The 27482-nt window shown below is 40.7% G+C and overlaps 1 protein-coding gene across 5 annotated transcripts in view; it reads left to right on the forward strand.

Moving 5' to 3' along the window:
* The window catches only part of KYNU (kynureninase), a 99706-nt gene extending 82294 nt beyond the window's left edge, over positions 1–17412 (forward strand). For 3 of the 5 annotated variants that reach the window (XM_077830279.1, XM_077830280.1, XM_077830281.1), the window contains exons 11-14: positions 7860–7912; positions 9554–9639; positions 13379–13609; positions 17079–17412. In XM_077830279.1, the coding sequence (XP_077686405.1) occupies positions 7860–7912; positions 9554–9639; positions 13379–13609; positions 17079–17222 (514 nt within the window). In that variant the 3' untranslated portion in view covers positions 17223–17412. Of the gene's footprint in view, positions 1–7859; positions 7913–9553; positions 9640–13378; positions 13610–17078 lie in introns of those variants that run through there. The other 2 variants (XR_013347536.1, XM_077830282.1) reach the window with 2 other exon arrangements.
* Positions 17413–27482: the final 10070 nt, after the last annotated feature.

The raw sequence follows: 27482 nt of genomic DNA on the forward strand, positions 1-27482 counted from the left end.
ATCAACACTGCCTCTACTGCCTGGGAGAAGCTCACATCGAAACTCAATGCAGTATTTGCCAGTCCTTCCCCAGCCATACCTAAGAAGGGTAGACACTTTGTCTCTGCAAGTATCTCATGAAGATGACCATGAGACCCCAATCAGATTCAGGCCACGGAACCCCCCTGTACATCAGCCTGAATCAGCACGGAGTGTGCCTCCCACTGCAAAGTTCAACTCTGTGCTAGAGAATCCATCCCCACAGACCCCACTGCAGGACATAGGAAGTACTCACATAAGCATGGGACTAAGCCTTCCTCTAAATCCACGTCAAAGAAATCCGACATGCTTGCAAGCAAATCCACCAGTTCGGCCCATGAGCACTTAGTATGTCCTAAGTCCCACAGGCACAAGAAAGCTCAGAAACATTGGGTTCCACCCCGTGCTCCATCGGTACCACCATCCCCAGCTCTTCACAAGACCTGGAACCCTCCACCACTGGCAAAGACCAACAGCTATCAGATAACATCATCATTGCTGGCACCAACTGCCCTGACAGAAAGAGTCCCCTTTACACCAGGGAGATCCAGATCCATAGCTACACCACAGGACACTTTTGCTTTCTGTTCAGAATATCCGCTCCATCGGGACCTTCCATTTCCAGGGAGCTTATATCTCGTCCAAGAGACCTGCCTGCAGAACAGAGCCTATTGGCGCCCCCCATAGACAACTTACACCTCTCCAACAGCACAAGCGGTACCACCACTTTAACCCAAGTCAGGCTTTTTCTTCTTGGGAGATTCGGATCCCTCAGATGAACCGCTTCTCCCATACCGCCCTTACCCATTCCCCAGGAGATCCACATGGCCCTGGGACCAACCATTGCCTCCCCTGACTCAGTCATGGGGACCTCCGTGACCATCTGTCAACCCATCCTACTGGCCATATTGGTGACCCTGGGATGAGTATCCCTCTTCAGAATCTATCCGATCTGCCAGGGAGTAATCACCTTTCTTCCCTCTGAGGGAACCATCAAATTTTCCCCTGGCTCCGATAGGGGAGAAGGAGTACTATGCTCTGGTTCCATAAGAACTGGCCAGACTACCATCACCATCGCTGGATGAAGAGGTAAGTTTGACATCCCTTTCCCCCTGGTTGACTTCAGGCAGTTCCAAGGCCTTCTCTGCAGAGTCATCAGGGAACTTCAGATTCCACTAGAGAAGATCCAGGACTCCTAACACAGGCTTTTCGATATCCTCCATACTTCTGGGCCTACAAGAATTGCCTTCCCTGTCAATGATGCCATACTGGAGCTGTCTAGGAGAGTGTGGCATACCCCCACCACCTGTGCTCCTACCCTCAAAAGGATGGAAAGATGCTATGTGCTGGCTAAGGGCTCAGAATTCTTATTCTCTCACCCAACTCCCAACTTGTTGGTGGTTCAGGCCACTTTGGAAAGGTCCAGGCAATAACATCCCAGATCTACTCCCACAGACAAGTAGGGTAAACATTTAGATCTACTGGGGAGGAAGGTTTTCTCGTGTTCCAGTCTTCAATTCACAATAACCAATTATCAAGCGCAATTGGCTAAATATTATTTCCTTAACTATACTTAGTTTGAGGAATTCACCAATGGCCTCCCACAGCAGAATCATATTAGTTTCCAAGCTCTGATAGAAGAAAGTTAATTAATAGCCAGAACTATCCTCCAATCTGTAGTCAATGTGGCTGATACTACCTCTATAGCCATGGCTATTGCCATTGTTATGCAAAGGGAGTCCTGGCTTCATGCCTCAGGGTTCCCCTGGGAGGTCCAGAATACCATCGAGGACCTCCCCTGGATAAAACAAAGAGTCATTCCACCAGAAGAGATGTATATTCCACTCTCTTAGACTATATCCTATCTTTGAAGACATTTGGTCTCTCCCTCAGCTCCTTGCAAATCCACTTAGCAGAAATCAGTGCATTCCATCCACCTACTGAAGGCTACACTATTTTTGCATACCCACTAACCAATCAATTCTGGAAAGACCTGATAAGAGCTTTCCCACCTCCTGAAAAGATTGTGGTCCAATGGCACTTGAATCCTGTTCTTTCAGTACTGACAATGCCCCCCTTTTTGAGTGTTTAGCTACTTGCTAAAGGCTCCTCTCCATGAAGATCACCTTTCTTGTAGCCATCACATTGGTGAGGAGGGTCAGTGAACTTGGAACAATGATGGCAGACCCTCCATACACTGTGTTCCACAAAGATAAAGTTTCTTTACACCTACATCCCAAATTTATCCCTAAAGTGATTGGAATTTATCCCTAAAGTGATTTGAATTTCACCTTAACCAATCCATTCACTTACCTGTATTCTTCCTGAAACCGCATGTTTGTGCAATGGCCAACAAGCCTTAGCCTTTTACCTGCAGAGAACAAAACCAACCAGGAAGTCCTTGAGACTGTTGCTGTAGTGAAGCGAGTCAGAGGGCGTACCATCTCCACCCAGAGAATTTCCAAATGGATATCTGGTTGCATTCTACTTTATCAGCTCTTGAATGTCCTTCCCCCTACAAGGTTATGAGCTCATTCCACTAGAGCTCAACCAGTTACCATAGCGTTTCTCCAGGAAATACCCTCCTAGGATAGCTGTAAAGCTGCCACATGGAGCTCCATCCACACATTTGTAAGGCATTATGCCCCGGTACAGTATTTAGTTGCTGATGCCACCTGTGGGATGGCTGTTCTCTGACCAATGCTACTGTCTTCATCCACACATTCTGTTCCTACTTGGGTGGTACTTCTCCATCACCCACAGTTAAATACAATAGGGAGTATCACTAGAAGAAGAAGAAGAAGAAGAAGAGAAGTTACTTACTGTAACTGGAGGTTCTTCAAGGCATGTGGTCCCTATCTGTATTCCACTACCCACCCTCCTTCCCCTCTATTTTGGATCTTATCTGATTCATGGTGGAAAAGGAACTGATGAAGTGATTGGTCCACACCACCCTTTATCATCTCGGTTGGACACACAAGGTGAGCCAGGACACATTCATCAACCAACAGACACTACTTTCAAATTCTCTGACTCCAGGTGCATGATGTGCATGCATAACCCCCCACAGTGGAATACAGATAGGGACCACACATCTTGAAGAACCTCCAGTTAAAATAATCTTCCTCTTAGCATTTGTTAATCCTGTGAGAAAATAAGAATTGTTTCTAATGATGGGAGCATTACAAGAGGTTCAGAGTTCTTGTTCTGTTCAGATAAGAATCTAAAAATTCAGATGTATTTCCAAACTATGCACACCTCTTGGGTCAGCACAAGTGGGCTGAAAATCTCATGAAAACAATTGAACTTGTCAAAATTGACTAATATTTTTGTGAAAAATTCATATTTTTTTCATCAGAATTTTGAATTCTGAAATGTCTTGATCAGCTCTATAGACCAGACTTTCTCATGAGATTTCCAGCATTACTGGTTGCCTTCCCATCTGGTTAGCAGAAGAAGGTATGTTGAAAGAAAGGATCCAATGTTTTCAATTCTTCAAGGCTTAAGTTTACTTCTAAGAACGGGCAAACGTTTGGCAGGAGAGAAGGGGAGGGACAAGTCTTTTGTATTTTTGTCCTTATCTGCTTTGCCTACCTCTTGTTTTTTCATCTTCTTAATCCATTCAGATATTGGGATTAAAAAGCCAAGCATAGGTAAACTATATAAATCCAATAATATAATATTTCTATATCATCCGAGTAAGGCATAAGACATTTCCAGGCAAGGATGTGATCTGACTAGTAAAGGGAGATCATTATACTCCATACATAGTGAAGTTTGAGAATTTAATATTTAGTGTCATTCATTCTACTCTGTTATTTTCCTGTTATATCTTTTAGCATACTTTCCCATAGACCCTTAAAGTGATTTCTCACAAAATATGATGATAGAATGGTTCATAGAAGGTTTTGTCCTGGGTTGTGGAAGTCAGGCTGTGTTAACAGTGTTTGCTTGTTTTCTGTATCACTGCTCAATAGTTTCAGAGGGGTTCTCTCACCCCGCCCCCAAGAAGGCAAATGAACCACGTTTCTTCAATTGTAAATTATAAATGAGTTGCATAATCATCTGTTACTTAGAAGCAAAGGTCAAAGGAATTTTTTTTGTATTTCTTCTATGTTCTTTAACTGGATCTTCTTTGATGTCTTCACCGCACATACATAGTGATCATTATATCCCACACTCTTGCATCATTAATGCAACTACAAACGAAATGACTCAAGTTATGAATGCCCAGCGCTTCTGTCTAACACACACAGATGTGAGAAAAAAATGAGCTAAATAAAAATACTTACTGAAGGGATTGTTCCCTGGTGTAAATGTGCTTAAAAGAAATAGGAACAAAATGAAAGGATGATGCGCCTATCTGGCATAATTTTTCCCCTCCATAAATCTGCTGTCTACGCCTCTTGATTTGTAAAATGGGAGAATGTTTTCGGGTAAAACAAGACCAATGAAATATGTTTAATGATCTTTAATTACATGCCTTATTTGTGTCATGAACTTGGGCAAGTAACAGTGTGCATTAACCCAGCGTATTAAACATTTAAAAAGTAATGATGTGTATAGCTCAGAAATATGCAAAAATATTCTTTCTTGTCAGAACATTAGGATTCCTGCTTTATTTTAGAGACAAAATGGACCAAAATGCTTTCCCTTTTTAATGGAATTTTTACTTAAAAACCAAAAAGCTAAAATTATTTAGCTCTAAGTAGGGTTATGTGATCACTTGTACCTCTCACAAAAAACACCATCCTAATTAGCACTGCTTTTTAACAAGCTCAGCTGTGAGTCTCTATGCCCATTTGGTCCATGGACTGAAATACCTTCTCACACTGAGAGGTTCTCACTCCTGGCACATATTGGCATGGCAATCTTGAGAAGCTGTTTGTTCTCTAGCTGTTTGTGGGATGTCAGAAGGCTAATAATCCAACACTTATCAGAAACACAAATACACATACAAAGCTGGAATGGCCATTTCAAATTGTGTTATAATAAAATGTGACAAATCTCCAGTCTCGTTGTACCTATGTGTGTAAATAGCCATATGTGCAAATGTCCAGTAAGAGTCAGTTCCCAATAGAGATTATTAAAGCATGTTTTCATAACAAGTCCCTTCTCTAATCTAAAAAGCATTTTTTTTATCATGGTTTGTAAAACAGTCATGCCTGGTTTACAACAGCTAGTTCTCCTAACACAGTTTAATGCCCCAACTTGGTTGGGGACAAATTACTTTAAATACAGGAACATAAAAAAACAAGTTTTTTGTTATTTCATGCATTTTGGGATTACAAGATTTTGCCAAAATCATGACTCAGATTTAAAATAAAAATTATAAGCTGCTGCCTCGGTATTTTGAAAACAAGAATGTTTGAAATAACTAATTCCTTTCAGAATATCCACTTTGTATGCAGAATAGCTATTCTTTAATAAGAAATTTTACTACCTCATCTTACTGTGCAATTTTACTGCCTATTATTTTTACTATGCATTTATATACCCTTATATAACACCTCAGCTATTTCACATCATAACAGGCTGAAATTTGGCATACCAGTAGCAGCCCTGATTTCAATTTTTTCACAGAAAATTATTAACTGTTAATTGCTAATTTATAAAGATTGTGTATGTGTGTGTATATAGATATAAAACCTCTTTGAATCCTGTTGACATATCGTACATCAAACAAATGACATCCAGAGAAAAAATTGGATTGATGATGGTGTAGAACCAGAATTGTATCTAAACACCCATCATGTATGATGCCCATGGAGTTCTAGAATGGCAAAAAGAAATGTCAGCTTGTCAGTGTTTTAGTAATGATAGGGACAGGCAAAATTATTTAAAAAAAATTATGCCACCTTTAAATTTCATGCATTTCTATCACCAAACTTTAATCAATTTCTGAAATTTCAGTTTCCAAGTTCTAGACATGACAAACCACAGGATAGGTCCTGTTCTAGGCCAGTTGCACAGAGTCAATAAGTTTAGATACAACACCAAGCTTTTGGAGTCTCACCTGAACTAAAACCTGAAGTCCAGGACTGTTAGTCCTTCATCATTCTTTACTTGGACAGTACTCCTGTTGATGTCTATGGGTCTCCTGTTGACATCTATTGCCTGAGGAATGAGTACATGACATGACCCAACAAGTAAATTGCTCTTTAGTATTTTTTTAACCTTACTACACACTGTTATTCTAGGTAGTATACTTCATGTTTGGTTTTTTGCTATGCTAAGCCAATTGGAAAGAATGGAATACTTGCACCAGTAACTTCAGTGGAATTTTGTTATAATATTATTGTGTAACGTGTTTTATGGTAAACTATTATAGAGGAAGAATACTGTAAAATACTATAAAACAGTTGATGCATTTTTTATTATTCAAAGCAACTGCATCTGAGTTATTTGGGCAATAGCAAATAAATAGTTTTATTAGTAATATATTATTTTTGACAAAAAGTTCATTGAAATGAATGCATGATTTCATTGTTGATTTCCATGTGACTTTAAATAGTAAGACTATTCTTTAGCAATATAATATTTCACATGTCTGCTTTATATAATACAATGAGATGAGAGTGATGGATCTATTCATAGGGGTGAAATATAAATCCATATTATCCAGAAATAACAAGTAAGCATTTTACTTGGCACTGTGCATAGTTTGTATAACAATTCTTTACATACAGTGTGACTGACCAAACTAGTCCCATCTATCTTGGACTTCTACAGTTTGGCCTTTTTAATTTGCAGCATGTGGCTAGGCCTTTCCAGGAGTAGAGTGGAGAAGCACAGTTCCTTTCCTCCTTGTTTGCTCCAGGGGAAAGTAATTTGCTACTAGCTCTTGCTAGCAGCAAATTACATACACACTCTAGCCTTAAACACAATGATAGCTCAACTGTGCTGGCTGGCATGCTGAAGATGGAGCTACAGAAAACAAAGCCACCTAGTTGCTTAGAGATGTGTATTGGGCACCCAGCACCAGTTTAACTCTTTGTGCTGAGACCCCAGGTCTACAAAGACCACACACAAGTTGAGGTGGGGTTGTCTTACTCCGCTCATATCCTTGTATGGCTACATGAGCGGGGCTATGATCTGGCTCATAGTAAGTACTAGGCCAGTGCAAAATATTTGATGAAAAACTTTAAATTTTATGTTTTCATGTTTTATTTAAATTTCTGCAATATTTCTATTGGCGGGGGGGGGGGAACCACCCTGAAATGTCTTCAGAATATTGTCTCAAAAATCTAGTTGTGAATTAAATGGGACTAAATTTCATTCAAAAAAGGGTCATATTATTGAGTAATAAACCCAGTTTCATAATCTGAAATGTTATTGCTAGGTTGGGATTCACATCAGCACAACATGGCAATGGAATGATGAAGCAACTGCAACCTTTACTCAGAGGCCTCTTCGTCTATCTTTTGTTTGCTGTTCATATCTTTGATTTTGTGGATTTAAGTAAGATTTATAATGTCCTTTGGTTTTCAGTATTTACCAAAGCGGATTTGTGTTTGTCCTTTTAGCCATTAGGAACATAACACTGGAAATATTTCTGCTTTATTTTTCAGTTTGTAAGATGAATTTAGACAAACTGAACATTAATAGAGCCCCAATAGATTGATTGTTTGAAAACTATAATAAATATCATATTTCAGTTTTGAAGAGAAATTGCAAAGTCACATAAATAAGTTATTAATGCCAGTTAACCACATAACTTACCGATACTATTTGATTAGTGTATCAGAAGCTATTTAGTAATACTCATGTCAGATTTAAATATATATCAATGTGTGATTTTGTTGTTTTTTTCCCATTTTTTTCCCCATGTTATATTTTAGGCTAATAGGCTGGTGGGGTCATGAATTCAAAACTAGATTTCTCATGGAAAACAGTATGTATACTTCTTTAAATATGTCACATGATATAGAACTTGCATACATTGCTGTTCACCATTATTTTGAATAGAAATGATAAGACTTTATATTTGCTCACTGGTGTTAAACCTATTAAAGCCAAATTCATCCCTGATGTTGTGCAGCTTCACTGAAGGCAATGAAGTAACAACCAGAATGAATTTGATCATGTCAATCTAGTTGGTTGTTTCAGGATGGTTTGCTCAAACAAACACGCCAAAAAGGCCTTTCAAAAATTCAGACTTGGACTATGGGTAATTTTTTCACCCTACTAGATCCCATAAGAGCTAGAGACTACTTTCCTTCTTCATATTGAGTAGTACTTTATGGTGGGAGTAGTTCCATTGGAATGAATGGGAAATGTGAATAAAGGCAGAATCTGGCAGTAACTGAAAACAGCCATCTATTTTGGCTTTACTAGTCCAAGCTAGAACTTAATGAGTATAAAATAAAACAATGACCTGTTTCAAAAGAAGTGAAATGTTTGTGTTCCAGCCTTGTGCATGGACACACAGGAGTACTTTCTAAATCTGGAGATCAGTCTCTCCTCCAACCCCATCTTAAAGGAGACCTCAGCCTGCAGGAGGGTTAGAAGCTTGCTATGAGGCTTTACCATGCGAGTCCTTGCCAATCTGACTTTAGGTCAACACTGCTGGCCTCAGTCCTCTCTTTGAGATAGTGCAAGGATTCTGGCCAAAAGTATAGAGAGGGACTGGGCTAGTCTTGCTGGAGAGCCATCATCAGACATGTCATCTTCTAAAACATAAAAAATTAAATCTGTCACCTCAGACGCTCTCTACTCCCTCTCCTTTGGGTTCCTACTCACAAAAGGCTAGTCTTGAAGTCATTTTGTAGGGGCAGTTCACAGGAGGAAGATAGGCAAAAATTATGTGAGTTTAATAAGTCCTCACAGTGAGTGAGAGGTGCTCCTTTCCATTGAAAGAGCTCTGGTGCTTGAACTGAAAAGATAAACAATGATGCAATATTTCAAAGAATGCAGTATAAGACAGATCACATGAAATTTCAAAGCCTAAAGCAGTGGTAGCCAAAATCTGGCCTGGAAGTCATTTGCCCCCACAAGTTCTGTAGTGGCCTAAATGGGTTTATGGACACTACGTGTCCCTTGGATATGATATTCCATTTGATCCAAGTGGACTTTGTTTAGCTCAAGATGGAGCACTGCAATGTGCAGTCTCCACAAGCCAGTCTCCACAATTATTCATATTAAAGATAAAAAGCCTGAGTCTCCTCTCAATTACTGTGGTTTTGTACTCCTTTTATACTACATTGACTTCAATAGATATGCTTGTAGTTTACACCAGTGTGAGAGGGGAATCGGGCCTAAAGGCAATTTTAATATGTTCCATTGTATGCAAATTAATTGCAGTCCTCTGGCTCCTGGGAAGCTGCTGATGTAACCTTCAGTTGGGTAAAATTTGAGAACCTCCAATGTGAAAAATAGTAGCTGCAAGTGGAGTAAACGTGTTTCCTGATAATGAACCAAATCCTAATGTCCCACTGACTTTAGTGAAAGTTTTAATTGAGTGAAAAGTCAAGATTTGTCCTAATGAATAAAACAAATTGAAAAATATAACTAACAGAAGTTATTCATTTTCCAGAATTGCAACTAAGTCCTGGAATCAACGGATATCGGTTATCAAATCCTCCAATTTTATTGGTCTGTGCACTGCATGCTAGTTTAGAGGTAGGTAGTTATATTTCTTATGACTATGAATTTTAAGAATCTACAAACTGTAGAATGGAATCTTAGTTTTTTCATCAAGATTGTCTTTTTTAAAAATGTAAAATTTAGACCAGGACTACATGTGGTTATGAGAGAGATGGTTGACTTTTCACAAACCTTTCTACTGGCAACCCCACACGTGTTTTACATTTTGGGTTGATCTGAATACAAGAACTCAAGATGAAAATAAAACAAAATTGATGGAAACTCACCAGATGGGTAAAAATCATTGTGGTAAAACTGACCTTTTCCATGTGAGCTTTTTAACAGAATCATTTTATCTGCCTCTGCCAAAAGAATAAAATTAATCTTGGCAGCATTTGTTGGTGAGACTCAAAACCCAGAATCAGGCAAGATTTTATTTGATTTCAGGCTTCATTAAACTTGCCTGGTTTGACATTTCCCTTTAAATGTTTCAATGTCCTTAATGTACAGAGCCAAATTCTGCTCTCAGTTACTCACCTCTAGCTCCAGACTGTCTCCTCCTGACTTCAGCTTACTTTGCTGTTTTCAGTGGAGTTCCTCCAGATTCACACCTATGGAACTGATGGGCAGATTGTGCCTCACTGCAGTTTACCTGCAGTGAAAGCTCCAGGAAACTCAACACAGAGTTTCTTCTTAATTATTTTATCAGGAGAGTGAGGTTTGATCAATATGGAAGAAACAGGATCTGGCCACCCAGTGTCATGGATCTTGGGTGGTTGCACTGGCTCTGGGAATCCATCTCCTCTACTTCCTGGCAGCAGAACTCCAGCAGCTGGTATTTGGTCTTTGGAGCCTTCCTCAAAGAGGGATTACCACTATAGGGCTTGGGGGTGGAAAGGCATTACAGCCTGGGGCTGTTAGTATACTTGGGAAGTACATCAGAGCAGTGGAAGGATGATATGCATCTCCTTGGCCCACACACTCCATGCCATATCCTCCTGCATTAATTCCTGAACCAGGAGAGTGCCCCCTCTGATGGCCATGGGAAGGGAGATTTTGCCATGATGGTAGGACAGGAGTAATATATGGACAGAAGGTCCCATGATTAGACCTTGAGAACAGAATTCAGCCCATTTGGGATGTCCTGTGTGGTAGTGCAGTCACATATTGCCACATTTCATCTCCAGACATGGCTGCATTTCTGTGATGGATGAATTTATCCCTGTACAAATGATTCTCAGTCACTCAGGGATCCTTTGTGGATGACAGGTGCAGTTATGCATAGCTTTCTCTATGCTGCAATATTCACAATCTTAAGAAACTGTTTTAAAAACTCAGACTTAAAACAATCTTGGTTAACAGTGGTCTGTGGCCAGTCTGAACGGGGTACAAGTTTTTAAAAAAGTTTCCCAAACCATTTTATTAGCACTAGTTGTCCTGGTGAAGCCAATTCTGGAACAAAAAGCCAACCCCCTCACACTAAAACAAAAGTATCTTAGACATGTACAAAACAAACCATTAAAGTCAGAAAATTGCCAGCTGAGCCTATCTTTTCTCTCCAGCATTACATACTAAATTGAAGGACTGCAAAAGGTCACAGAAATACTTCTTGTTCTGTTTGACAATTTATTTTGTTAGTCCTTAAACATTCAATATATTTTTAAACTTTCAGTGACCTTAGAGATAAGCTAAAAGCAGCTCTGCTATGACCCAGATTGTCACTGCTCCAGTTTGTGTGGGTGAATGTAATTTAACCCACCTCAGGGAGTCTCAAAGAGCAATAACTGATCATATTCCACTGACTCCCCTTTTCATGCCTACATTACCCTTTTGGCACAGACAGGATTTCCAAGTGCTAATTGCTCTAGGACAATGGGAAACAGAATAGTTTCCATGTCTGGCAAGAGATGGCTTGTGAAATTGTATGCCATCCTGCACTGGGACACATTAAGCAGAAGGCAGTGTTTCCAATGGAAACAATGAAAACTGCAAGTGTTGAAGCCTCAATAATGCTTAAAGTGACTGTTATGGCACTAGTTGTTCCCTTTTATGGATTAAAGTGCGTGTGGTGGGAAGATCTCCATCGCCACATTAAAAAGAACTTTTTGAAAAATTCCACTCAGAGGGCACATATTCCTTGAACAAAACCTGAGTAACCAGGCTTTCTAGCAGCAACCTAAGAGAGGGACCAAGAATCCTGCTCATCCTGTAAACCCAGAAACTCTGTGGTACCAGCAAAGCCTTCTGTATAACTCCTGCAAAGGAGCAGTTCTAGTTTTCCATCCATGCCAGTGTAGCTCACTTAACGCTCCTGCCCCTTTCACATTCTGTAGCCCCCTCCACTGCAGCAATATCTCCCTGCAAGGCCTCTGCCTGACAAGCCACAACTTGCACACCGCTGCATACAGGAGATGTGACATTTCAGTTGTGTTTAGGCCAGGTTACTCCATGCCCATGATAGTATTGGGGTCAATGGCCTGTGGATATTCAGCAGGGAGGAGAGTACTCTCCAGACAGCATGCTGTAAATTAAGTGGGATCTCTTGGCTATCTCTTCCTGTAATTACTTTATACGCTTTATTTTCATATTATAGTGTAGTATGATTTTAAATATTATTCTGAAATTTCTCCCTCAGGGTCTGATTTTTTGAGTCTGCAATCATTAGAGGGCACAATCAGCTGCAACTACATAAAGTAAAATGTAGGGTCTGGAATATGGCCTTAGATTTAACTACCTGGTTTTCAGGGACAATCACTACTTGGAAGTTTATTCTGTCATTTGCCCCTGCAACATGCACAAACAAAATGTTGTGTTGTGTTGTATTTGTTTTGTTTTTAAATTTGGTCTTAAAATCATATTTTCAATTGTCCCCTTAAACCGAGCCGTCCCATATGCCAATGGGGGAAGTGAGAGCTACATGCCTCCTTTTTATCCCTCACAGATTCTGGCGATACGGTTTGTCCCCCTCAGTGTGGCAGCAGGGTTAAGCAGTGTCACCATCTATTACAATTTTAGCGTGAGTCTTCAGAAATGTGGAGTTTGTCTTAAAACACCATTTCCTTGAATCATGCCTTTTTTTAAAAGGAAAGAAAAGAAGAAAGAAACAGTTCTTTTCAAACATTGTGGTTGTGGAGAAAAGCTTAAAAACATGAATCCTAAAGGCTCCAAAGACCAGAATGCAAGTTAAAATGGACTCAAAATGTATTATTTAAAAAAAAAAAAAAAAAAAAAAAAAACCTCATGGTTTTTAAGCCAATATCAAGATGTTCCAAGGCCTGATCTATGATTTTTGAAACTGCTATTTTCATTCTTAGTCCTGGTCCAGCACCCATATTTTTTTATTGTAGTGGCAGTATTTATGGACAATATTTATACGGGATACTGCTCTCCGAGCCACTTGATGTGTTTGTTCAGATTCCCGTGTGCATAGGTAAATGTGCTCAGAACAATTGCAGCAGCAGATAAGGAGACCCTTTACATCTGACCCTTAAAGTACATAGTCTTGTATTTTCTAAGGCTCAATTCTGCTACCCTCATTTACACTGGGTAGCATGTTATTACTTGGTTCCAGTGGTACTACTTACAGAGAAAGCTACTACTTAACATGATTAAGGATGGAAGAATCCGGGCCTCAGAATATTGTGGCTCTTGAAATGATTAAAATTATTGAAGAGGACAAAAATGGCCTCATCCTACTTTGGAAGGTTTCTGTTTTATTGTTTCTGTTTTCAGCTGCAGCAATGGATTATCTTTCTAATTATTTACATCCTTGTAGGTCTTTGGGCAGACTACAATGAAAGCACTGAGAAGGAAATCCATTCTGCTAACGGGTTACTTGGAGTACCTGATAAAGCATTACTACAGTGAGGATAAAGCAAATCCAGAGAAACCCTTTATAAAAATAATCACACCATCTCAGATTGAGGAAAGAGGATGCCAGCTCACACTACTTTTTTCTGCTCCAATCAAATCTGTATTTAAAGAACTGGAAAAAAGAGGAATAGCTGTGAGTAAATCAGTCTTCTCTGCTGCTGATTTTCCCATGCTTTGTTTTATGACTCTACTGCACTGAGTTAATCATTTTTGTTATTATTCCTGTATAATTTCATATAAGACCTGAGAAAGACTCCAGTTAATTTCAGTAGGCTTTGGCTCAAGCCTACAGAGGATAAATTTCTTATTTATAATAAAAGAGAAGCTTTATCAATATTCAGATTACAAGAATATGATTGTTTCGCCCTAAACTTGAACAAACTCTTTTTTCAGGTTTAGAAATGTTTGGATAACTTCCCCCTCACTTCATATTTCCCCTCCTCCTTGCCCCCCACAGACACCATAAACAAATAGTCTGCAGTTTTATACAGCACTGCTCTGCTTTCTCCCAGTCAAGATGAAATGTTCCAGGTTAACATACTACAAGGGAAGGCTATTTCCAACCCATTTGGAGAGTGCCAGGAATCCCAACAAGAAGGACATTTTGAGATTTCCAGGCTAATTCTGTTGATTGAAGAGGTGTGGCTAATTCAGAAAAGCCTTCAGATTTTTATATACTGAATAAATGGAATAATAAAATATTTTCATAACTCCTCTTTAGCTCTGAAAGAAATTTATATAAGTGGATGTTATTACCCACATTATATAGATCATTCGCTAGACTGTAGGCTGTCCAGACCATCATTCTTTTTTTCTGTGTTCTGTACAGCATTGCTTTAGTATCATTAACTTTTTGGCTGAAAAATGCAGATTCAGCTCAACTGAAACACTTCATGAATTTGTGCTAATTTTGGCAAATTGTTTCAGTCAAAGGAAAAAACAGAAATGTCCAAATGGTTAATTTTGATATTTCCAAAATGTTTTGATTTTTTGGGGAGCTAGATTCACAAGGTGTAGTAGGCACCATTCTCAAAACTGAGGGGGAGTTCATGCCAGGAAGGGAAAATGACTCTCTAGCTTTAGTGCTCATTGAGGAGAGGGGGACACATGGGTTCTAGTCATGTGCCCATGAACAGCTATAATTATTTATACAAAATGGAATAGCTTGAACAGGAAAGATTGAGGTAGGCCCTCCCTAAAGTAGCCAATAGTGTGGTGGTTAGGGCCCTCCTCTGGCCTATAAGACACCTGAGTTCAAGTCCCTGCCCTAGAGCTAGGATTTAAACCTGGCTCTTTCTCAGGTGAATGCCCTAAGTAGTGAGTATAAGCACGTCTCCCTGTGAATCTAGCCCTTCATTTCCTTTGTTATATATATATATATAATCAAACAGTTCAAGTTTCCTAAAATGGAAACCATTTTTTTCTGATTTTTCAATTCATTGAATTATTTTAAAAAATGTGTTTGGGTTGGCCCTGAAACAGGTTTTGTTTTGTTTTCGATTTTTTTTTCCAGAACTGTATCTGAAAAATCAATAATTCACACAGCTCTGATCAAGGCTGCACTGTGGAAGATGCTGCCTATACACATAGTAGAAGACCATCCCTGCCCCAATGAGCTTATAATCTAAATAGAAAGAAACAGAAACGTTTTACAGATGACAGGTTTCAGAGTAGCAGCTGTGTTAGTCTGTATCCATAAAAAGAAAAGGAGGACTTCTGGCACCTTAGAGATAAATGTGTCAGTCTCTAAGGTGCCACAAGTCCTCCTTTTCATTTTACAGATGGGAAGCCTGAGACAGAGAGATGAAGTCACTTCCCAAAGCTCACTCAGGAAGTCTGTGGCTGAGTCAGAAATTTGAAACAAACCCCATATCTTAAACCACAAGATCATCTTCCTCTAACTGACACTTATTAACTAACAGGTTATTTTCTCTAGATCTGAAGAAGAGCTCTGTGAAGCTCAAAAACTTTCCTCTTCTACCAACGGAAGTTGATTCAATAAAAGATATTACCTCACCTGCCTTGTCTCTCTCCCTGGGACCAGCATGACTACAAAAACACTACAGAATATATAATGCTTAGTAAGGAGCTCTCAGATAAAACTCATTCCTTTAATGATCTGCAAAAAGACAGAACCTTGTTGTTAGCAATACATACAACAGGAGAGATAAAAAACACTCATCTCCTTAGAGGAAGATTCTAGAGTTCAGATAGCAAGGCAACTGAAAGCCAGTCATTCTGGTAACCAATGAACACAGGTAAAAAAAAGTGAAGGAATCAGAGCCTGAATTTAAGGTATTGAATTAGGAGGTTAGAAGTGTTGGCGGGATGATAGTCTAATGCCATATAAATGATATAGTAGATCTATTTCTGCTGGTGACTTGCGTTTCCAAAGGGCAATACTTGTAGGCAGACTACACTTATGTGTTTTGGTGCTGCCAAGGAATTCCAGGAAGTACTGCTTTTAAGAGGGCATAGGGCATAATACTGTTGCTTTGTCAATGGGACATAGTAATGTTTCATTTTTAGGAGATTATCCTATTCAGCAAAATATTTAAGTTCAGAATCACAGTAAGTCTTGTGGCATTATTTGTACTTTTATTATAAAACATACTATTGTATTTTGTGCATACTTTTTATCAAGAATCTGGGCCATATTCAGTGCTGTGCCTCTCAAGATTCACAGTGCAGAAGGTTTCAGAGTAGCAGCCATGTTAGTCTGTATCCGCAAAAAGAAAAGGAACAAATTTATCTGAGCATAAGCTTTTGTGAGCTACAGCTCACTTCATCAGATGCATTCAATGACAGGCATGCATCCGATGAAGTGAGCTATAGCTCACGAAAGCTTATGCTCAAATAAATTTGTTCGTCTCTAAGGTGCCACAAGTACTCCTTTTCTTAGTGCAGAAGGTGTAGTCCATGGGTGAGAGGCAAAAATGGCTTTTTTGCCAGCTGAGTGCTTCCCTAATTCTGGGCTGCTCCAGGGGCCAATGTAGATCATGGCATAAGTCAGTTCTGCAGTACAGAATAGCCAGAGTTCAGAGTGCTCTGGCCACTCCCCATAACATTCCCCATGCTAGGGGCTGCACAGAAGGGAGGAGGGTGTAGGGCTGCCTCTGTTGTTTCTGTATTGGGGATATTCTCTGGAGGCGCTTTACTTCACCAGAGTGATGTAAGAGGTAACAGCATGGACCAGAATCTTGCCCCCACAGGTAGGTTCTTGTAATATGCCATTATTCATCGTATCTTTATTGTGTCAACTTTAAAGGTTTACATAAGAATATAAGAATGGCCCTACTGGGTCAGACCAAAGGTCCATCTAGCCCAGTATCCTGTCTTCTGACAAGTGCCAGGTGCCCCAGAGGGAATGAACAGAACAGGTAATCATCAAGTGATCCATTCCCTGTCGCTCATTCCCAACTTCTGGCAAACAGAAGGATCTCTCTTCCTCAAACTTGCAGTAGCCAGACTTTAGGGAGAGAGGGTGGGCTGGTTTTTAGTTAGTGTTATTGCATGAAGGCAAGGAAGAGGTGAGCTTTTTGTTGTGACAAATACATTTGAAGTGGCATTAATTTATTAAATGTTCCTTTTCTGTTTTGCAGTGTGACATGCGAGAACCAAATGCTCTTCGTGTTGCCCCAGTTCCTCTCTACAATTCTTTCCATGATGTACACAGATTTATTGAAATCCTGGGATCTGCAATTACATCTGCAAAACAAGCAGCAAACAATGCTGCACTGTCCTGATTTTATTGATGGCTCAGCTGTATTTTTTAATATATTTCTGACTAAGATGCATTTATTCTTCTGAGCAATTCTGTCCTTCTAGTAGACTAGGCTATATTCACTGCAATTTGCAAGAAAAAAAAAAAGAGGGGGGGTTGAATAGTTATTTACAACAGACTGTACTTTTTATTAAAGCTAATATTTCCTCTTTGCTTTGACTTTGACTCCACAAGTTCTTATGATCTGTACATTTTAATGGGGCTTTCTAAAACATTTTATAATTTCATTCCATTAGGCTTGAGAAGAGGAACAGGTGAAGACTTCAATAAATAAAAAAATAAAATCTCATTGTACTATAACAATATGATGCATAACAAAGAATGGAAATATTTGGCTTATTACTTCAGTAATGTACCAAAAGTTTGCTACCTATTTTGCAGTTTTAATTGGAATCAATTCTGTTTATATAAATGCATAGGCACATTTTAAAAAGAAAATCTGCTCTTTTTTTGGGTAAAATCATTAGTTGATGCTTGAGGAATCTTAAATGGAGCAAACATTTTGAGCTTTTGTTTCACTCAAAAGACCAAAGTGGTGAATTCTCATTATATTACAGCCACTTTACACCACGTTAGCAGCATGAAGGAAGGGACTTTCAAGGAGAGTAATATATTTGCACCCATGTAAACAGGGCTTGTCTACATGAGAAAGTTACTGGTTTATATAACTGATTTTAAACACTTACTTTGGTTTAAACAAGGCTTATTATGTGGTTTAGCTTAAGTCAGTTAGGAAATGGCTTAAGTTAAAATAGTCAGGAATCAGGACCTGCAGCAGAACCAGTCTCTGGGCAACCTAATAAGCACAGCTGGCCTGCATAGTAGGCTGCCTGATTAGCTACACTGCCTGATTGGTGGGAAAAGTCAGCAGACCATTCTTAAAACCAACAGCAATTTGGTGGTGGTTCAAAGTATTTACCTGTGACAGCTGTCCTGCTTGCTTGTTCTGATCCTTGCTCCTGTCTTGGACCCAGCCCCATTCCCACCTTGTCTAATTCCAGGTAACCTGGCTCCTACCCTCTGCTCTGATTTCTGACTTTGGCCCTGGCATCTATCTGCTAACTGGTGCTCCAACCACTAGGTATGGCTGTCTATAATCCACTCTCTACAGTTAAACTCAAATATCAGCTTCCACACAGGGATTTGCCCCAGTTCAATTAAATCAGTTTAAAACCTGATTTAAGTTTAATGGGGAAATTTTCTCATGTGACAAGAACTTTGTGTATGTGATTATCTGTAATTCAGGGGTATGCCAAACAGGACAGGCAATATCACATCTCACATGATGTTCAATACTTCTTGAAAATAGCATCTAGTGCTACTTCAGAGCTTCTCTTTATTGGAATTTTAAGTCAAAAGGGGAGTGGGGGAAGCCTTAGGACTAAACTGCATTGGGTGGTAAAAGCCATTCCATAAAATGAGATTCCCAAAGCACTAGTCATGCCCTCCACACACTCTCCTATTCTGACGCATCTCTACACATCAGTGAGCAAGACCAATGAGTCACAAGTTCCTATGTTAAGGGGGCATGGCAGGGGGATCCCCAAAAGCCTTATCTATTAGGTCTGGAGCAAACACTGAAGCTCTGGTCCTGTGCCTCTTGAATTTCCCCAAGGATTTGGGGGGAATAGAATAGCAATTGCCTTAATGGTATCATGATCTGAAACCATCCAAGAGTAGGGCAACATGATGGTTAAATTACCAGTTGTGTTGGTATCTGTGACTAATGTTACCCCAGTTTCAGGGAATGTAATGTAGCTCTGGCCAGTTCATAGAAAAATAATTACAAAATAAATCATTTATTGATATCATCACTGCCTGCCAAAAATAAGAGCACCAGTATATATAATACCAATATAAGGAATAGAAGATTTTTAATGGTCTAGGAAGCATGATGATAAAGAAGTTATAATAACATTAAAACAGTTTCTTTTTAATTAAAGAAGCTTTACTGAATTGCAGCTCAGGTATCTGTGCATAAGTGGTTGCAGCTTTGTTTTCACTTTTGATTAAAGGAGAGGTATTTTCACTATAAAGTCCATGCCATTCTGTAGGTAGGAGAAGACTGAGTTCATATAATGTCATGAAATTAGAAAAGTACCATTTCACATATAGTGTAGTGAATGAAAAGAATTCCTGAACAGTATGTAGGACATAGAACAGAAGAGAAATTCTGCTAGCACCCGTGAAGCAACCACAGGGCTGTATAATACTATGGAGCAATCACAGTTTGTCCTCCAGACAATGTTTAGTAAGCTTACTAATAAAAGGCCAGATTCTGACACCATCACTCATGCTGAACAAAACCTTACTCAGCAAGTAGTCCAACTGATTTTTAGCAGGACTACTCAACAACTAAACTACTCACGGTAAGTAGGAGTGTTGGAATCTGGTCCTAAATAACTATTAGAAGACCAGTCACTAACAGGTACTGGTCCCTTTGGTTTAATGGGAGATACAAGTTTGTGTTCTCAGTCTAGTAAAGCACTTCAGAATTTGCATAGCTTTCAACACATTGACTTAAATATGACTCCTCATATGCTTAAAATTAAGCATGTGCATAAATATTTTGTTGGCTCATAAACTACATGCAGGGAGAGGAAGGAAAATTTCTTCCTGTTCCCTGTGAAGCTCAACTGATGACCTGAAAACAATTTGTTAATGAATGTTATATACTTTGCCCTTCTGTGGCACTTAAAATGCTCTGGGTAAACATTAACTAGCTAATTCTGTGTACGTAGATGTATATTCTATTTGGGTGAAGTTTGGTACAGCAAAATTCACTTGATGTTTCAGCTTTTCTGACTTATACTCTTCCTTCCACTAGTGAACCCTGAAGATAAATACAACCCCCATTCTCTTACATATATTTAGTGTCTGCTTATCCATAATGTATCGAAACATCTTATGTTTAAAATGTTAGAGGCTATCAAGATTTTACCAAAGTAAAATTACAGTTCAGCAATTAATTTTAAATATTTTCCACAAACTCAATACAAAAGTTTTATGAAATGAATAATACTGAAAGTTAACATTAGGTGTCAGTATTTTACATATTATTCAGTGAAAAATCTAGTGGAAAAAACTGTTGTATAAGAAATGAATATTATAAACTACATTTTCAAATGCTTTTAGTTATGATTGTCAAAGTAAAATCAGAAATAATTATGTGCTAAAGTAATTAGTTGTATACACCCCAAAATGCTTCTAGCTAATTATGTCTCTGATTTTAAATTCAGTATTCAGTACCACTGGATTTTAATTGTGATGAGATTTAATTTTAGGATGGTTGGAAGAAATTACATTTTCAAATTAAACTACAAGATGTAAGGATCTAAAGATGCAGGAGGGAAAAAATACTCTAGTCGTGTTGAAAAAAATGCCAGGGGACTTACAGAGATTTGTGACAATAAATGGGAATCTCATACCAAAGAGAAGGGGAGTCTGTGAGTTGTGTGTCATCCTTCTCTGAACAGGACAATTTAATGTTATGTAGATTTCCTTAATTACTTGGGCTCAGATCATGCACAACTGCTGAAAAATCCCCGGGAAGTAGAAACTGCACAGCTTCTACTTGCAGAATTTTGCCCAGATACTATAATTGGAAGGATAGGGGGTGGCAGAGGGCAGAGTTTTCCTTCCTGAACAAACAGGGAATTCAGTCCCCTGAAATTGTTCATCTCTCAAGATGTACATGCACACTGAAGGAGTCACTGGAGGCCCTGTTCTTCTACAGCAGCTTCAGGTCCCCCTGGAACCTGGCTTCATAGCTGTCCCCAGCTGACCTGGGAAAATCGGAGGTACAAATCAGTGCCTGTACCAAATACCAACCTTTATCCATGGGATATTCTGATGTGAAGTGTGCTCAATCTCTCCTATTGGAGTTCCATTTTAATTAAATATTAATTGGGCCAAATGAAGAGTGAGAACGATTCTACTGCCCCAGTAGCTATGGCACTCACCTGAGGGATAGCAGCTCCCCATTCAAATCCCTTTTTCTCATCAGGCAAAGTGGGGACTTGACCTGGGATCTTCCACATTCCAGTGAGTACCCTAACAACTGAGCTAAAGGTTATAAGATACTTCTCTTCCCCTCCTCCCTTACCAGGTTATGTGGCATTAGTTGCAAGAAATTACTTAGGTCCCTGACCTGCCTGATTCTGGGACAGTGGCACCCAGTTGTGGGTTACAAGCAGAAGTAAGTGCCAAGCTCCCAAAGAGGGGAAAGGCTTAGGACACACCCTTATCATCAGTGTCTCCTATGGTGGCTCCCCGCCTAGTGTGCTGGCTTTTGTGTATTACATTCCAAGGTGCTTAACTCTCCCCATACATTGTAGAGGGAGCCTAGGTGATTTCCCAGGTGCCTAAATGTCAGTACTGAGCACTGCAATGCCTAAATCCCTTTGTGTCATCTGGCCTTAGTACCCACAGAAGGCTGTTGGTCACTTTTTCCAACCAGCCGAAGAATTATTTTCTATGCTAAGCCTAGACTTTTGTCAATATTTGTGAAATATATTTACTGGGCTTCTAACATTTAGAAATGAATAAGTTATAGGTCAGCAATTCATATTTTTATGTTCCTAGTTTTTATTACCTAACTTACTTGTCTAAGTATCATTTTATGTTTCTAGTTAAATATAAGTGAAAATTGATTGGGGGTATTTCTCAGTGGAATTCTATCTTTATTTCATCATAATTGCTTCATATTTGAATAATGACAGATGAACTGCTTCATTCAATTGCAGTTTTAAGGCTTTGAAGTCACAATAACCGCAAAGGATTTAAATCCTGAAGCCATTATTATGGCAGGGAAGACATCAGGGAAAATGAAAACTTATGGTGTTGTAATTTTCCAGCAAGAAAAGTACTCGTATGGCTACACAGCTTCTTTCCTGGACAATTTGCTAACCTTACTAAAATCTACAAAATCAGTGAAATGACCAGCTGGTACAACTTCTAGCACACCAAATGTCTTCTACAGTGCCCAGAAGAAGACGTTATAAATGTTGAGTGAAAGTCCATGTGTTAAGTAAGCTTCTCTGGTTATTTTGATTTGAAGTCACATGCTAGCTACAAACCATTTAGAATTCTATGCAGCTACAATACTGTATTTCGCCGATAAAGAGTTCATTAGATCTTTTTTTTTCTCTCTGACATTTACATCTAGTCCTGAGTACATGTTAATACTCCAAGGTATGAATTTCAAAGTTCCCTTTATCTCCATGTTCAGAAATTAATCAAACAATATGAAACTGCTTTAGAAAATAAGGAACAAATCCTGCATTCAAATATGTATCCAAAAAGTTGTTACATTATAACTTGATTGCAGGGTACAGTGCATATGGCCGCTCACTGAGAGAAGTTAATCAGAGTATTATTTACTTGTTACTTGCTGTCATAAATATAAAGGGAAGGGTAAACCCCTTTGAAATCCCTCCTGGCCAGGGGAAAGCTCCTCTCACCTGTAGGGGGTTAGGAAGCTAAAGGTAGCCTCGCTGGCACCTGACCAAAGTGACCAATGAGGAGACAAGATACTTTCGGGAGCTGGGAGGAGGGAGAGAAACAGGGGGTCTGTGTGTCTGTCTATATGCTGGGTTTTCTGCCGGGGATAGACCAGGAATGGAGTCTTAGAACTTTTAGTAAGTAATCTAGCTAGGCATGTGTTAGATTATGATTTCTTTAAATGGCTGAGAAAAGAATTGTGCTGAATAGAATAACTATTTCTGTCTGTGTATCTTTTTTGTAACTTAAGGTTTTGCCTAGAGGGGTTCTCTATGTTTTTGAATCTAATTACCCTGTAAGATATCTACCATCCTGATTTTACAGGGGGGATTTCTTTATTTCTATTTACTTCTATTTTTATTAAAAGTCTTCTTGTAAGAAAACTGAATGCTTTTTCATTGTTCTCAGATCCAAGGGTTTGGGTCTGTGATCACCTATGCAAATTGGTGAGGCTTTTTATCCAACATTTCCCAGGAAAGTGGGGGTGCAAGTGTTGGGAGGATTATTCATTGTTCTTAAGATCCAAGGGCCTGGGTCTGTAGTCACCTAGGCAAATTGGTGAGGCTTTTTACCAAACCTTGTCCAGGAAGTGGGGTGCAAGGTTTTGGGAAGTATTTTGGGGGGAAAGATGCGTCCAAACAGCTCTTCCCCAGTAACCAGTATTAGTTTGGTGGTGGTAGCGGCCAATCCAAGGACGACAGGTGGAATATTTTGTACCTTGGGGAAGTTTTGACCTAAGCTGGTAAAGAGAAGCTTAGGAGGATTTTCATGCAGGTCCCCACATCTGTACCCTAGAGTTCAGAGTGGGGGAGGAACCTTGACATGGTGGCATAGTGGTGGGATTAACCTGAAATCATTTTGAGATCCAGTTGAGATTTTTTGAGCTAGAAATACAGATTTTAAAAAGGAATTTTTTTTTCCTTTGGAAAGGAAGTCCAGAAAGCAGCTGAAACTGAAAGCAGCTTGTTTTTTCTCTGCTTTGTGGCAAAGCAGAGACAAAAGGGGATTATCTTTGCGAATTGCAGATTTTCTTTGCCTGGAGGCAGGGTACTTAACTCCTGCAGGGAAATTCACAGTCTTCCAACCCAGAGTTTTTTCTTCCTAAAAGTAAATAGGGGGGGTGGGTGTGTTCTACCCATTTGCTTTTTCTTTGGGCTGGGTAAGCAGGTTTCCAAGTAGTTGGAGGTTTTTTGCTTTAATTTGGGCCCAGAGCAGAGACAAGGGAATTGTCTTTTTCTGTAGGCTGACAATCACTATCAGAGAATAGGTATTCTATTCCAGCACAGCAAAATCTTACAGCCAAGTTTTGTTTGATTATTTCTAAACCTCGGGTGTAAAGTTAGTTAAAAACAGAGAGGTTAGAATGACCAAATCTGCAGCTTGACTACAGCTGGAATTAGCCAAATTTCAGGCTGAGGAAATACAAAGGGAACATGAAAGACAGATAGAACTCATGCGGCTGGAGAAGGAGGTACAGGAGGCTGCCCACAAGAGGGAAATGGAGGCAAGGAAGCATGTGGAGGAGGAGAAGGAAAAAGAGAGGAAGCATGTGGAGGAGGTGGAGAGGATAAAGGCCCAGCAGAATATACCAACAAACCCTAGCAATCCTTCTCCAGGTACCACTTCCCATCCCAGAAAGTTCCCCACCTACAAGGCAGGTGATGATACTGAGGCCTTCTTAGAAAACTTCGAAAGGGCCTGCCTTGGGCAACATCTCTACTGACCAATACGTGGTAGAGCTGAGGCCGCAGCTCAGTGGACCCTTAGCTGAGGTGGCAGCTGAAATGCCTAAAGAACACATGAACAAGTATGAACTGTTTAAATCCAAGGCGAGAGTCAGAATGGGGATAACACCCGAGCAGTCTCGTCGGAGGTTCAGAGCCCTAAGGTGGAAACCAGACATGTCATTTACCCGACATGCCTACCACATTGTGAAACATTGGGATGCCTGTATATCAGGAGCAAGTGTTGAATCTCCAGTAAATTTGCCCTTCCTAATGCAAATGGAACAATTCTTAGAGGGTGTTCCTGAGGAAATAGAAAGATACATCCTAGATGGGAAACCCAAAACTGTAATCGAGGCAGGAGAGATTGGAGCCAGATGGGTGGAGGTGGCAGAGAAGAAGAAAACTGGTCGCAGTTGGAGCGGAGACCAGAAGGGACCACCCCAGACCACACCCTATTACGGGGGCCGCCCAAAGCCCCACCTACCTCCCAAAGAACCCTCCAGACCCCTTATCATCCCACCACCCCGTTCTCCAGCAACCCTCCTCGCCCCAGTGACCCGTCAGCTGGACGATGTTTTAAATGTAACGAGCTGGGGCATGTAAAGGCCAACTGCCCCAAGAACCCCAACAGATTACAGTTCATTGCACCGGAATCACACCAGAGGTCCACAGGCCCAGATACCTCCCAGATACCCTTGGAGCGGAGGGAAACTGTGAGTGTGGGTGGGAAGAAGGTCACCGCGTGGAGGGACACCGGAGTACAAATGTCAGCTATCCATGCTTCCTTAGTGGACCCCAATTTAATCAACCCAGAGATCCAAGTGACGATTCAACCCTTCAAGTCCAACTCTTTCAATTTGCCTACAGCCAAGTTGCCTGTCCAGTGCAAGGGCTGGTCAGGAATGTGGACTTTTGCAGTCTATGATGATTATCCCATCCCCATGCTGTTGCGGGAAGACTTGGCCAATCATGTGAAGCAGGCCAAGAGGGTGGGAACGGTCACCCGCATCCAGGCTAAACAAGCCGTGAGGCCTAGCTCTGTTCCGGAAACTTCTATCAGGACCCGGTCAGAGGTGATGGACCCGGACCCCAGGCCAATGTCTGCAACAGCAGTAGTGGATCCAGTCCCAGAGACCCAGATGGAACCAGTCCCAGAACCGGAACCAGCCGAACAACCAACACCAGACCCCGTGTCAGCACTGAATCCAGTACTTGCAACCTCAACACCAGAGGGCCCCACCGAACCTGAACTGGCAGCAGCCGATAACCCTACACAAGAGGCTCAGCCGGAGCCTGAATCCCAACATAGTGCACCAGCGGAGAGCAGTTCACAGTCAACAGAAACAGCTCCATCCCCTATATCGCTTCCAGAGGGACCAAGCCTAGGTCCACAATCCAATGAGGGACTGATGTCTCCAGCATCAAGGGAACAGTTCCAGACCGAACAGGAAGCAGATGAAAGCCTCCAGAGAGCTTGGACGGCAGCACGGAGCAACCCACCGCCTCTCAGCTCTTCTAATCGATCCAGGTTTGTTGTAGAAAGAGGACTTTTATACAAGGAAACTCTTTCTGGGGGACACCAGGAAGACTGGCATCCTCAGAGACAGTTGGTAGTTCCAACTAAAGACCGGGCCAAGCTCTTGAGCTTAGCCCACGATCACCCTAGTGGCCATGCTGGGGTGAACAGGACCAAAGACCATTTGGGGGGGTCATTCCACTGGGAGAGAATGGGCAAGGATGTTTCTACCTATGTCCAGTCTTGTGAGGTGTGCCAAAGATTGGGAAAACCCCAAGACCAGGTCAAAGCCCCTCTCCAGCCACTCCCCATCATTGAAGTTCCATTTCAGCGAGTAGCTGTGGATATTCTGGGTCCTTTTCCGAAAAAGACAGCCAGAGGAAAGCAGTACATACTGACTTTCATGGATTTTGCCACCCGATGGCCGGAAGCAGTAGCTCTAAGCAACACCAGGGCTAAAAGTGTGTGCCAGGCACTAGCAGACATTTTTGCCAGGGTAGGTTGGCCCTCCGACATCCTCACAGATGCAGGGACTAATTTCCTGGCAGGAACTATGAAAAACCTTTGGGAAGCTCATGGGGTAAATCACTTGGTTGCCACTCCTTACCACCATCAAACAAATGGCATGGTGGAGAAGTTTAATGGAACTTTGGGGGCCATGATACGTAAATTCGTCAATGAGCACTCCAATGATTGGGACCTAGTGTTGCAGCAGTTGCTATTTGCCTACAGAGCTGTACCACATCCCAGTTTAGGGTTTTCCCCATTTGAACTTGTATATGGCCGTGAGGTTAAGGGGCCATTGCAGTTGGTGAAGCAGCAATGGGAGGGATTTACACCTTCTCCAGGAACTAACATTCTGGACTTTGTAACCAACCTACAAAACACCCTCCGAACCTCTTTAGCCCTTGCTAAAGAAAACTTACAGGATGCTCAAAAAGAGCAAAAAGCCTGGTATGATAAACATGCCAGAGAGCGTTCCTTCAAAGTAGGAGACCAGGTCATGGTCTTAAGGGCACTCCAGGCCCATAAAATGGAAGCATCGTGGGAAGGGCCATTCACAGTCCAGGAGCGCCTGGGAGCTGTTAATTATCTCATAGCATTCCCCACCTCCAACCGAAAGCCTAAGGTGTACCATATTAATTCTCTTAAGACCTTTTATTCCAGAGAATTAAAGGTTTGTCAGTTTACAGCCCAGGGAGGAGATGATGCTGAGTGGCCTGAAGGTGTCTACTACGAAGGGAAATGTGGTGGTGGTGTGGAAGAGGTGAACCTCTCCATGACCCTTGGGCGTATGCAACGACAGCAGATCAAGGAGCTGTGCACTAGCTACGCGCCAACGTTCTCAGCCACCCCGGGACTGACTGAACGGGCATACCACTCCATTGACACAGGTAATGCTCACCCAATTAGGGTCCAACCTTACTGGGTGTCTCCTCAAGCTAAAACTGCTATAGAACGGGAGATCCAGGATATG

Source organism: Eretmochelys imbricata, chromosome 11, assembly GCF_965152235.1.
Source record: "Eretmochelys imbricata isolate rEreImb1 chromosome 11, rEreImb1.hap1, whole genome shotgun sequence".
Lineage (NCBI taxonomy): Eukaryota > Metazoa > Chordata > Testudines > Cheloniidae > Eretmochelys > Eretmochelys imbricata.